The following is a 12,969-nucleotide window of genomic DNA, read 5'->3' on the forward strand; positions in this document are numbered from 1 at the left end:
AATTAAACCGCACGGTCAATGGCGTACGCGCAAAAAAATTCTAAAGTCCAAAATAGAATATTTTTAGTCACTTTTTATATCATGAAAAAACTTATAAAAAGCGATCAAAAAGTTTGATCTATACAAAAATGGTACCGATAATAACTTCAGATCACAGCGCAAAAAATGAGTCCTCATACCGGCCCGTACGTGGAAAAATAAAATTATAGGGGTCAGGAGATGACAATTTTTAACGTATAAATTTTCCTGCATGTAGTAATTTTTTTCAGAAGTACGACAAAATCCAACCTATATAGGTAGGGTATCATTTTAACCGTATGAACCTACAGAATAAAGATAAGGTGTCATTGTTACCGAAAAATGCATTTTTCTTAAATTTTGTCGCACAATGAATTTTTTTGCCGTTTTGCCGTAGATTTTTGCTGTCACTGCAAAGTAGAATTAGTGGCGCAAAAAATAAGCCATCATATGGAATTTTAGGTGCAAAATTTAAAGCGTTACGATTTTTAGAAGGTGATGAGGAAAAAATTAAAATGCAAAAACGGAAAAACCCTGCGTCCTTAACCCCTTAAGGACTCAGGGTTTTTCAGTTTTTGCACTTTCCTTTTTTCATCCTCACCTTTTAAAAATCATAACCCTTTCAATTTTCCACCTAAAAATCCATATTATGGCTTATTTTTTGCGTCGCCAATTCTACTTTGCAGTGACATTAGTCATTTTACCCAAAAATGCACGCAAAACGGAAAAAAAATCATTGTGCGACAAAATCGAAGAAAAAACGCCATTTTGTAACTTTTGGGGGCTTCCGTTTCTACGCAGTGCATATTTCGGTAAAAATTACACCTTATCATTAGTCTGTAGGTCCATACGGTTAAAATGATACCCTACTTATATAGGTTTAATTTTGTCGCACTTCTGGAAAAAATCATAACTACATGCAGGAAAATTTATACGTTTAAAAATGTCATCTTCTGACCGCTCATTTTTTGCGCCGTGATCTGAAGTTTTTATCGGTATGATTTTTGTTTCAATCGGACTTTTTGATCACTTTTTATTCATTTTTTAATGGTATAAAAAGTGACCAAAATGCGCTTTTTTTGACTTTGGAATTTTTTTGTGCATACGCCATTGACCGTGCAGTTTAATTAATGATATATTTTTATAGTTCGGACATTTACGCACGCGGCGATACCACATATGTTTATTTTTTTTTTTACACTTTTTTTTATGGGAAAAGGGGGGTGATTCAAACTTTTATTAGGGAAGGGGTTAAATGACCTTTATTAACACTTTTTTTTTACTTTTTTTTTGCAGTGTTATAGGTCCCATAGGGACCTATAACACTGCACACACTGATCTCTCATCCTGATCACAGGCGTGTATTAACACGCCTGTGATCAGTGTTATAGGCGCTTGACTGCTCCTGCCTGGATCTCAGGCACGGAGCAGTCATTCGCCGATCGGACACCGAGGAGGCAGGTAAGGGCCCTCCCGGTGTCCTGCAAGCTGTTCGGGACACCGCGATTTCACCACGGCGGTCCCGAACAGCCCGACTGAGCAGCCGGGTCACTTTCACAGCGGCGGTCAGCTTTGACCGCCGCTTCTAAAGGGTTAATACCGCACATCGCCGCGATCGGCGATGTGTGGTATTAACCGCGGGTCCCGGCCGTTGATGAGCGCTGGGACCGACGCGATATGATGCGGGATCGCGGCGCGATCCTGCTTCATATCGCGGGAACCGGCGCAGGACGTAAATATACGTCCTGCATCGTTAAGGGGTCAAGTGGAAACCCATTAAAAAAAAAAAATCAACTAGTGCCAGAAAGATTTGTAAATTACTTCTATTTAAAAATCTTAATCCTTCCAGTACTTATCAGCTGCTGTATGCTCCAGAGGAAGTTGTATTTTTTTCTGGAATTCTTTTGAGTCTGACCACAGTGCTCAGTGCTGACACCTCTGTCCATGTCAGGAACTGTCCAAAGTACAAGAAAATCCCCATAGCAAACCTATCCTGCTCTGGAGAGTTCCTGACATGGACAGAGGTGTCAGCAGAGAGCACTGTGGCCAGACTGAAAAGAACTCCAGAAAGAAATACAACTTCCTGTGGAGCATACAGCAGCTAATAAGTACAGGGAGGCTTAAGATTTTAAAATAGAAGTAGTATACAAATCTGTTTAACTTTAAGGCACCAGTTGGTTTAAAAAAAAATATATATTTTCCACTGGAGTACCCCTTTAACCTTGGCAGCCGCTGTCTGGCACTGATCACTAAACTATTGTACCTACCTCAGCTGACCACAAGACTAGCCTTGTGAGATGAACAGACTGATACACTAAGGCAAGTCATAACTTGAATCTCTTTAATCTGCTTCTCCACTTATAGGCAACCTGTCAACATGAAAATACTATATTGGCTTTATAATATAAAGCAGTAAGATTATATACAGTGAAGCCTCTTTGACACATCCACCCAAAATTGGGGGCAGTGGGGGTGTTCCTTATATATTATGCATTCTTTGAGAAGAACTGTAAAAACTAACCTGGGTAAGAGGTGGACATTTGAAGAGGTTTATACTGCTGTTTTCATTCTTAGGAGTCCAGTGGACAGTGTCCCTCAGTGATAAGGTCACCCACTGGACTCCTAAGCATGGGAAGGTCAGATAATTTCATCAATAAATGACAAGGTATACCACCTATAAACCTTGCACAAAAAGTAAAGCAATGCCTGTGCCCTGCATACAACAGGACCCCCCCCCCCCCCCCCCAAATTATCACAAATATAGAAAAATAATCAATATCCTTTATTAACCGCTAGAGGACCCATGATGTAAATGTATGTCATGGTGCCCTGGGATATAGCGCACCAGGACGCTCGCTCCATGCACGGTGGGTCCTGCCTGCTATCAAAAGATGGGACCTCACCACTATTCGCAGACATCTGTGATCATACTAATGTCCATCATTAACCCTATAGATGTTGTGATCAATGGTGATTGCGGCATCTATAGGCAAAAGGGAGGTGCTGGTGGGTTGGGGTGGGCTTATTGGACCCTCGCAATGCAATCGTTAGGAGCCAATGAGCGCAAATGGCCGCCGGAGGTCTCTTATCAGCCTCCAGTATGCAGGATGGCCAATCTTTCTTTTTCAACCTGCAGAGTCAGGCTGTACAAGAAGATTGCCGATAGTACTGATCAGTCCTATGATATTACATAGCACTGAACAGTACATAGCAATCTAATGATTGCTATTTAAAAACATTTTTGAAAAATATCTAAAAGCCCCTCCCACCCTAATTAAAATCACACTGTTTCTTTTTTTATATCAACATATTTGGTATCTCTGTGCGGAAATGTCCGAACTATTAAAATATAACATTTATAATCCCACATAGTGAACAGGGTAAATGTAAATAAAAGATACGAAATGACAAACATGCTCATTTTTGGTTACATCATATGTCAGAAAAAAGTTATTAACCCTTTCAGGACTCGGCGTTTTTCCGTTTTTTGCACTTTTGTTTTTTCTTCCTCACCTTCTAAAAAATCATAACAGTTTTAGATTTCCACCTACATAATCCTTTCAGATTTCCACCTATTTTAGGGCTTGTTTTATGCGCTAGCAATTTTACTTTGTAATGACATCAATCATTTCACCACGAAATCTATGGCGAAAAAAATGTATGTGTGTGGAAAAAACACAACAACAACAAAAAAAAAAGCCATTTTGTAATTTTTAGCGGCTTCCGTTTCTACACAGTGCACTTTTCTGTAAAAATGACACCTTATATTTATTCTGTAGGTCCATACAGTTACAAGGATGCCCAATTTATGTAGGGTTTATTTTATTATACTAAAACAAATTATAACTACAAGCACCAAAATTAGTATGTTTAAAATGTTCCTTTTCTGACCCCTATAACCTTTTTAATTTTTCCGTATACGGGGATGTGTGAGGGTTTATTTTTTTGCGCCATGGTCTGAAGTTTTTATCGGTACCATTTTTGTTTTCATGGGACTTTTGGATCGCTTTTTATACCTTTTTTTTAGGGTATACAAAATTACCAAAAATACGCAATTTTAGATTTGAATTTGTTACGTATATGCCATTGTGTGGTTTAATTAACATTATATTTTTATAGTTCGGACATTTATGCACGTGGCGATACCACATATGTTTAGGTTTATTTTTGTTTACATTTTTTTTATGGGAATAAGGGGGTGATTCAAACTTTTATTAGGGAAGGGGTTAAATCACTTTATTTACTTTTTTAAAACTTTTTATACACCATTTTTTGTTACTTATAGGGGACCATTACCGCGATCGTTGATGTCCGGCATTAGACACGGGTCCTGGGACCACCCGGCTATGATGCAGGGGAGCAAGCACAGGGCATACAGGTACACCCTGTGTCCTTAAGAGGTTAAAAAGCGATCAAATAATCAAAACAAAAACAGTACTGATAAAAACTACAGATCACGGCATAAAAATGAGTCCTCCTAATAAAAAAATAAATTATTTGGGTAATAAATTTTTTTTTTTATCCCATGGCAGACATTAGGTGTACAGGTACGCCCATGCCGTCTGGGACTAAACGCACCGGGACGTACCTGTATGCCCTGGAGCGGTAAGTGACTGAAGCAAGCACAGGACCATCAGTAGCCAGACAATGACAGTGGCGATCAATGCTGATCACAGTGTCTAAAGGCAAACAAAACATGCCAGTTACATCAATGAAGCCTATCGTACCCCCGCCATATGATCATGGGGGTTTGATAAGCTAAAATAGTGGAGGAGGGTCCCCATACCTGCCAACAATTGCTGATTCACTGATGCATAGAGTCATAGATATATACAATGATTTAGCCCATAGAGCAATGCTAAGCTAAAAAGTGGGTACATGAGTATCTAGTTCTGCTCCGACTAGATGTTTACTTTCAAAGGCAACATACCCAGTAAAAAAATAAATAAAAAAAAGTGCATTACCTGACAGCACACAAATGGAGATTTTCCCACTGTTGCAAAAAGAAAACAAAAACAAAACTCTAGAGCCATAAATATCAAACTGGAGGAGGTCCAACTGATTAACTGACCTAAGGGACCGCCTTCACTTCTCATTAATGCTTACTCTCATCCGCTAAAATTGGACTGAACTGCAATACTAGGTAGCGACGCCACGGAAATAATGGTGCTGCGCCTGTTAAAAATGAGATGCGGCTTTCCCAATGTCATAATTCCTCTTATCAGCAGGCATGCTAGAAGTCAGGCCCGCACCAATCCGATATTGACAGATAGAAAAGCAGCTTGCTCCCCTGGCTTATAAACAAGCTACAAAACTTATCATCTATTCATAAGACAATAGATGTATCGCATAATAGATGCCAAGAAACACACGATATCTAACGTTAACCCGTTTCAGACCTTTAGTGACGCTTACTCCTAACTCTTATTGTAGAGTTCTGTGTACCCATTTTGTTTGGATAATTGTAAAGAAGAAAAAAAAAAGGGGGGGAAATTGTTAACCTTAAGGGACATTTTACATGCCAGGAAAATAAGTTGGAGTAAAATGCGCCAAATTTTTTAAGAGACAAAGGTCTCTTAAATAAGACTTAAAATATTTCTGCACCACAGGTTATCTAGAAGGTGGAGTAAATTTTTGCTATACTTTGCGCCAGTTTTCTGAATTACACTAAATGCATTGAGCTGCAAGAGGCCATGAGGGGCATAAAAAGGGGGGGGGGAAAGACTTGGAAAAACAGCAGACTACTTTGTGCAAAACTGAGACTTCTGTACACCACACAAAATAAGGTAAAAAAATTTTTATACAAAAAATAAGGCATTCTGACACACAAATGAAATGTTTATATACAGTGCTATAAGGGAAGTGTAACATAATTTGCCATTGTTACAAAGCTTCTTTTTGATGCTATTTTTTTCCATCCGCTGACTTGGAATCATGCAGTTGCGCTCCAGAGTTACATATCTGTTCTCCAGGTGCCTGATTTAACAAAAATTGTCAATAGCAATCTTGTTTTTTTATTCAAACTAACCCCGCCCTTCTACATAACCAGTGTGGATGGTATTCTATATTAGACAGAGCAGAGACCACTGGAGGAATACTCAGATCTGTGTATTTCATGTGTGTCTATTGACTTCCATGGGGGGGTGGGGCCCTCTGCTGGGGGACCTGCTCAATTGTTGAGAATGGATTTATGTTATGTGGTGAAATAGATTTTTATTTATCCTTACAATGTACTTACCCTGTGTTTAAGGTAGGAGAGGTAGACATCCCAGCCCAGTGTTATGATGTTCACATACATGACACGATACTTAGTTGGTAAGTAGTAGAAGTTGATCAACTGAGCAGGAGGCCATACACACCATTCTGTCTGAAAGGGGCAAAATATTTTGATAAACAGTTTGAGCCCTGTAAATTCAAGTCCAGTCTTAATATGGAAATCCTAACTCACCTTATACATTTCCCAAAATTTGCCTTTAAATTCAGTCCAGCTGTTCCTCATACTTTGACCTTCCATTAAGCCAACCCCTATCATAGAAGTGAAAGAACTTTAGTAAGGTTCACCAAGAACAATATTCCTCTTTCATCGTCTCCTTTAGGGGTGACTCACAAAGCATTTTGGTTTTCTTTAGGTAGTTTTTCATTAGGTTTTTTGATCTAAAACCAGAACTGGATTTAAAGGGAATAATAAAAAAGAACTCTACCTCTGACTTTGGCTCAGAATACAGTGTGTGAAACCACCTCTTCTCAAGAGCATACTATGAATCCATTTTTGGGCAGCATGTCACATACCAACTGTAAGTCAATGACCCAAACTGACGGCATCAAATCCCCCTAGGAGGATCTAGTAAAGTATAATGAACAACGGTGTATATCGAATAAAATATCCAAAATGGCCTCCTATTATGGCATCTGTTTTGCCTTCCAGACAAGAAAGGTCTGGTGTTTATATCCTCTTGCTTTCCTTGACCCATTGGTCAATAATGAGGAATAATTTGGTGCCAATGCAATTCCCTGGAGAGGAGTTCTGCAGAACAACCAGTAAAAGGACCCCACTGGTTTGTAATAAGATTTATTTGTTTAGTCATTGTTAGGGTTTACTCACACGTACAGTATCCTGTGCATATTTGATGCACAGGAATTGAAGCTGCAGATTTTATTCTGCAGAGTTCAATGTAAACTAAATGAGTGAACACAGCTTCAAATCTGCCCAGGATGCTGGTACACGGACCCGTCTCGAAACCTTAGTGCGCACACAGGGCTGTGGCGGGGAAGCCCTGTGTGTATGCTCAATGGAGAATACCCAGTGGGGTATTTGCAATTCCTACATAGAACATAAAAAGACAAAAGCACTGGGTGGATGTTACCTGAATGGAAAGTTCCGAGTCTCCATGTCTGCTGACCTCCTCTTATTGCCCTCAGAAGTTTCTATAACATAAATGTATTCTCACCAACAAAAAACAGGACTCCCAGAATAGGTGACACCAGGATTTGTTCGAGCAGAACCTTCTTCACTACCACTTTTGTTGTTGCTCCAGGCAACCAGTGATCCAACCACACATACCAGTAGTGATCCAGGGGGCCTAGACAACTGCCAATGATAAACATCCTACCTGTGTAGAAATATTATATTTGAGAGAAGACGGCAATAATAAAGATAAATACAATAATACACAAAATAATTTACCCGTGTATTGCTATTCTAACATGCTAACTACAGTATTTCCCTATAAAGCTAATAATAGTCAATTAAAATGAAATATATACATGTAAAGTTTAACATTTCACATGAGAAAGGGATTTAGGAGTCATTATTTCAGAAGACTTAAAGGGGTACTCCCGTGGAAACCTTTTTTTTTTTTTTTTTAAATCAACTGGTACCAGAAAGTTAAACAGATTTGTAAATTACTTCTATTAAAAAATCTTAATCCTTCCAGTACTTTTTAGGGGCTGTATACTACAGAGGAAATGCGTATCTTTTTAGATTTCTCTGATGTCATGACCACAGTGCTCTCTGCTGACCTCTGCTGTCCATTTTAAGAACTGTCCAGAGCAGGAGAAAATCCTCATAGCAAACATATGCTGCTCTGGACAGTTCCTAAAATGGACAGCAGAGGTCAGCAGAGAGCACTGTGGTCATGACATCAGAGAAATCTAAAAATATAAGCATTTCCTTTGTAGTATATAGCCCCTAAAAAGTACTGGAAGGATTAAGATTTTTTTAATAGAAGTAATTTACAAATCTGTTTAACTTTCTGACACCAGTTGATTTAAAAAAAAAAATTGAGCAGCAGGAATTGCTAGCAGAATGCTTGGATGTATAGGGAGAGGTATAAGCAGTAGAAAGAGAGAAGTGCTCATGCCTCTGTACAGAACACTGGTGAGACCTCACTTGGAGTATTGTGCGCATTACTGGAGGCTGTATCTCCAGAAGGATATAGATACTCTAGGGAGAGTTCAGAGAAGAGCTACTAAAAATGGATTGCAGGATAAAACTTACCAGGAAAGGTTAAAGGACCTTAACATGTATAGCTTGGAAGAAAGAAGAGACAGGGGAGATATGATAGAAACTTTTAAATATATAAAGGGAATCAACACAGTAAAGGAGGAGAGCATATTTAAAAGCAGAAAAACTACCACAAGAGGACATAGTTTTAAATTAGAGGGACAAAGGTTTAAAAGTAATATCAGGAAGTATTAATTTACTGAGAGAGTAGTGGATGCATGGAGAAGCCTTCCTGCAGAAGTGAAGGAGTTTAATCATGCATGGGATAGGCATAAGGCTATTCTTCATATAAGGTAGGGCCAGGGACTATTCATAGTATTTAGGATATTGGGCAGACTAGATGGGCCAAATGGTTCTAACCTGCTGACATTACATGTTTCTGACCCCTGAACAAAGTGCACAATCTCTCATACCCAATCTCAGCTGGGTTATTAATTGCATCAGCTGGATCTTTGTAGATATCTGTATGTATCTACAATTTTGACAAGACTGTGAAAATGTGCACTTACAATATCCCCGCTAGACTACTGTACCTCAAGATTGATTTCTATGTGCAGAGAACATCTACCTGTCCGCAGCCAGTCTCGCTTTCTTCCTGGCTCTTTGCTGACTTCTCGAGTCTGTTGAATTATGTCTCCAATGCTAAGAAGAATCCCAGAGCTCACAGTATTAGTAACCAGCAAATTCTGGCCCTTAAACATATTTCGCCAGCAGCCGGCAAAACGGTTCAGTATAAGCCTAGGCAGGGGAGACATTGTTGTCACCAGTATAGAAAGATGTACAGTATGGTTTCACCAGCACCTAGCGATATGCCGCACAATAAATCTGCAGGAAGAGGAGAAAACGGTAAGGAAAAAGAAATCCACCTCTTCTACTAATGTACAGCCAAGATGCAGATGAAAAATAAGGCGTTGGGTTTTAGAAAATACCAAGCTCCTGCAGAAAACCACAACATTGTTACTAGACACGGAGCCATCTTTCATCCCTCTCACAGCAACCATAGTAACATGGTTACCGGATACAGGACAAAATGGACTTTAAGGGTCTATTCACACGTACAGTATTCTGCGCAGATTTGATGCGCAGGATATTCTGCTGCAGATTTCAATGTAAACTCAACACAGTTTGAAATAACTGTGCATCAAATCTGCGCAGAATACTGTACGTGTGAATAGACCCTTAACCCCTTGAGGACCAGGCACGAAATGGTGCGGGCGATCTGCGGTGATTCCGGTCATTCGGGTCAGTGGTGACCCGATGACCCGGAACTAGATGGTGATCGGCGGTGTCCAATTCACCGCCAATCACCTGCCGTTGCTGGGGAGAGGTGACAATACTATCACCTCCCCAGCAACGCTACTATTGGCTGGCGATCGTCCAGCCAATAGCAGTGCGGCAGAGGAGGGGTTAACGGTCCCTTCCCGCTGCTGAACCCACTCTCTGTGTTCAGTCAGCGGGTGCAGCAGTGAGGAGAAGACCGTGGACCCCCCCCTCGGAGCTCCGGAGCCCCCTCACCAGCCTTAGAATAGGGACAGCGGATTGCAGGGACTGGTAGGAATTAATATTGGTAAAAAAGTAAAACTAAAAGTAAAAAAAAAAAAAAAGCCCCCCCCCCCCCCCCCTAATAGGTCCCCAAGGGTCCTATTAGGGGTTCAGGGAGCTGCGTACGCCATCCGTTTTTTTTTTTTGGCCGCAGCTTTTTTTTTCCTCCCCTGACCCCCTAATAGGTCCCCCAGGGTCCTATTAGGGTCTGATCCCTTACCCCGGGTCCTATTAGGGGTTCAGGGAGCTGCGTGCGCCACCCCTTTTTTTTTCTTCTATTTCTGTTGTACACTTTTTACAAGCACCACACACTACATACTTCCCCACCCCCGCCACCGTAGAAAAAAGGCGATGGCCCGCCGGGCGTTTTCGGCAGCAGAGGCTTACGCTTTTTTAGCCTCCGACTCCGAATCTGCCAGTGAGGACGAGGAAGATCCTACATTTTTGTGTTCTTCCTCGTCCTCCTCATCATCTAGTAGTGATGATGAGTCCCCTGTGCAGCGGCGGAGATGCCGCCAGGCAGGCCACGCACCCCCCATGAGAGTGACCCAGTGGCCGACACTAGTACGAGTGGCAATGCCGCTCGTAATAGGAGTCCGGCCCCCCAGACAAGTGCACCGGAGCCCCCCAGAAGGTTATCAGCCACGGATTCCTGAGTTTGTTGGCGACTCAGGAATCCGGATTGACCATGCTGGCTTCACTGATCTGGACTTTTTAAAGTTTTTCTTCAGCGACAGCCTGGTCAATCACATGGTGGAGCAAACGAACTTGTATGCCCAGCAGTTCATTGCCCACCACCCCGATTCGCTTTTGGCCAGGCCCAATGAATGGCGCGCCATTGATGCAGCGGAAATGAGGACATTTTGGGGCCTCACGCTGCATATGGGCCTGGACAAAAAAAACAAGTGCTCATCATTACTGGAGCGGGGACGTCCTCTATCAGACCCCGCTTTACAGTATGGCGATGACACGGAGGCGGTTCAAGGCCATTCGGAAATGCCTGCATTATGCAGATAATGCGGCATGTCCGCCCCGAGGTGATCCCGCCCATGACCGGCTTTACAAAAGGGAGGCCGGTCATCGATCACATTGGGGCCTACGTACTGCTCAGGGACCTCTCTATAGATGAGTCTCTCATAAGTTTTAAGGGGAGACTCATCTTCCGCCAGTATATTCCCTCGAAGCAGGCGCGGTATGGCGTGAAGCTCTATAAACTTTGTGAGAGTACCTCCGCGTACACTTGTAAGTTTATAGTGTATGAGGGACAAGATTCCCGTATTGAACCCCCAGAATGTCCCTCCACTCTGGGTGTTAGCAGGAAACTCGTTTGGGACCTTGTGCACCCATTGCTGGATAAGGGTTTCCACGTATACATGGATAACTTTTATACCAGCATCCCTCTGTTCAAATTCCTTTCCGCCAGATCCACGTCCGCTTGTGGGACCATGCGGAAGAACCAGAGAGGCCTCCCTCTAAATTTGGTCCAGGCGCCTATCCCCAAGGGTGAGTCCCGTGCCCTGACCCATGATAACCTGTTGTTGGTGAAGTATAAGAGGGATGTCCTTATGCTCACCACTATTCATAGGAATGGCAGCACCCCTGTCCCTGTGCGAGGTACCATGGGACCGGTCCTCAAGCCTGATTGTATTCTGGATTACAATCGTCATATGGGGGGAGTTGATCTCTCAGATCAAGTCCTTTAGCCATATAACGCCATGCGGAAAACATGGGCATGGTACAAAAAAGTTGCGGTCTACTTGGTACAGGTTGCCATGTACAACGCTTTGTACTATCCCAGTACGCTGGCAACACGGGGACATTCCTCCAGTACCAAGAAGAAGTCCTAAGGTTTCTGATCTTTGCTGACCGGGAAAGATCAGGCCGGACTTCCCAAGGGTCTGGAGTTATAGGCGCCAGGATCGTCCCAGGCCAACACTTTCCAGGTGTGATCCCCCACAGTAGAAAGAAGGGACGAACCCAGAAAAGATGCAGAGTGTGTAGCAGGAGAGGGATACGGAAGGACACCACGTATCAGTGCGACACTTGCCCAGATAATCCGGGCCTCTGCATAGGCTGCTTCAGGGAGTATCACACTTCCATGGAGCCCTAAATTTTCCCTTTTCAGTTAAATTTTCCATAATTTGACCAATGCACCAAGTCCAGAGTACATTCCAAATTGTTAACCTCCTAAAACCACTAAATTGCCCCAAAAAACCTGAAAAAAAAATACCTGATAAGACCTCTGGGGGTGTTTTTTAAAAAATGGGTCATAGGTCACTGAGTCACGATCATCGGGGACTTTTTTATGTTGCCTCAAATGTGCAGCGCTCTCTCTCCACTGGAGCGGGTGCGCATTTGAGGCAACAGGTTAGGGACGGCCACACACATCACATTCCCAGAATGATGACTCAGAGCATAGGGTTTGGGGTGGGCATATTTTTTTTAGTTTTGGTTTTGCTCTGGGTCATCATTCTGGGAATATATCCTTTTTTATTATAATTTTCGGGCCCACTGTACCCCATATTACGGGCCCGTGTTCCCCTATTTTAGGGCTCAGTGCTCCCCCCATTAACGCTCCTTGAGGGGGGGGGGGGGTCCCACATCCTCTGCTATGAAAAGCTCAAGGCCCCTGACTGACCTCATGCCTATACCAAGAACAGGTGTGCACCAGTGGAGCCAAAATCATCCAAAAATCAGGTATGTCCTTACTCCAAAGAAATGTATTTACAAATTGTGTCTTTTTTTTTTTTTTTTTTTTACATATGCAAAAGTCGTGAAACCCCTGTGGGGTATTAAGGCTTACTTTACCCCTTGTTACGTTCCTCAAGGGGTCTAGTTTCCAAAATGGTATGCCATGTGGTTTTTTTTTGCTGTTCTGGCATCATAAAGGCTTCCTAAATGCAACA

General features: G+C 42.2%; 1 protein-coding gene across 6 annotated transcripts in view; it reads right to left on the minus strand.

Annotated features, from left to right (window-relative positions):
* LOC130367598 (mpv17-like protein 2) overlaps positions 1 to 12,969 on the minus strand; it is an 81,693-nt gene that overhangs the window by 62,181 nt on the left and 6,543 nt on the right. For 3 of the 6 annotated variants that reach the window (XM_056570140.1, XM_056570125.1, XM_056570133.1), the window contains exons 2-6: positions 9,090 to 9,346; positions 7,467 to 7,628; positions 6,467 to 6,543; positions 6,257 to 6,385; positions 5,829 to 5,994 (exon numbers count right to left, since the gene is read on the minus strand). In XM_056570140.1, coding sequence (XP_056426115.1) covers positions 5,923 to 5,994; positions 6,257 to 6,385; positions 6,467 to 6,543; positions 7,467 to 7,628; positions 9,090 to 9,276 — 627 coding nt within the window. In that variant the 5' untranslated portion in view covers positions 9,277 to 9,346 and the 3' untranslated portion in view covers positions 5,829 to 5,922. Of the gene's footprint in view, positions 1 to 2,285; positions 2,388 to 5,828; positions 5,995 to 6,256; positions 6,386 to 6,466; positions 6,544 to 7,466; positions 7,629 to 9,089; positions 9,347 to 12,969 lie in introns of those variants that run through there. The other 3 variants (XM_056570163.1, XM_056570154.1, XR_008892110.1) reach the window with 2 other exon arrangements.

This window comes from Hyla sarda, chromosome 1 (genome assembly GCF_029499605.1).
Source record: "Hyla sarda isolate aHylSar1 chromosome 1, aHylSar1.hap1, whole genome shotgun sequence".
Classification (NCBI taxonomy): Eukaryota; Metazoa; Chordata; class Amphibia; order Anura; family Hylidae; genus Hyla; species Hyla sarda.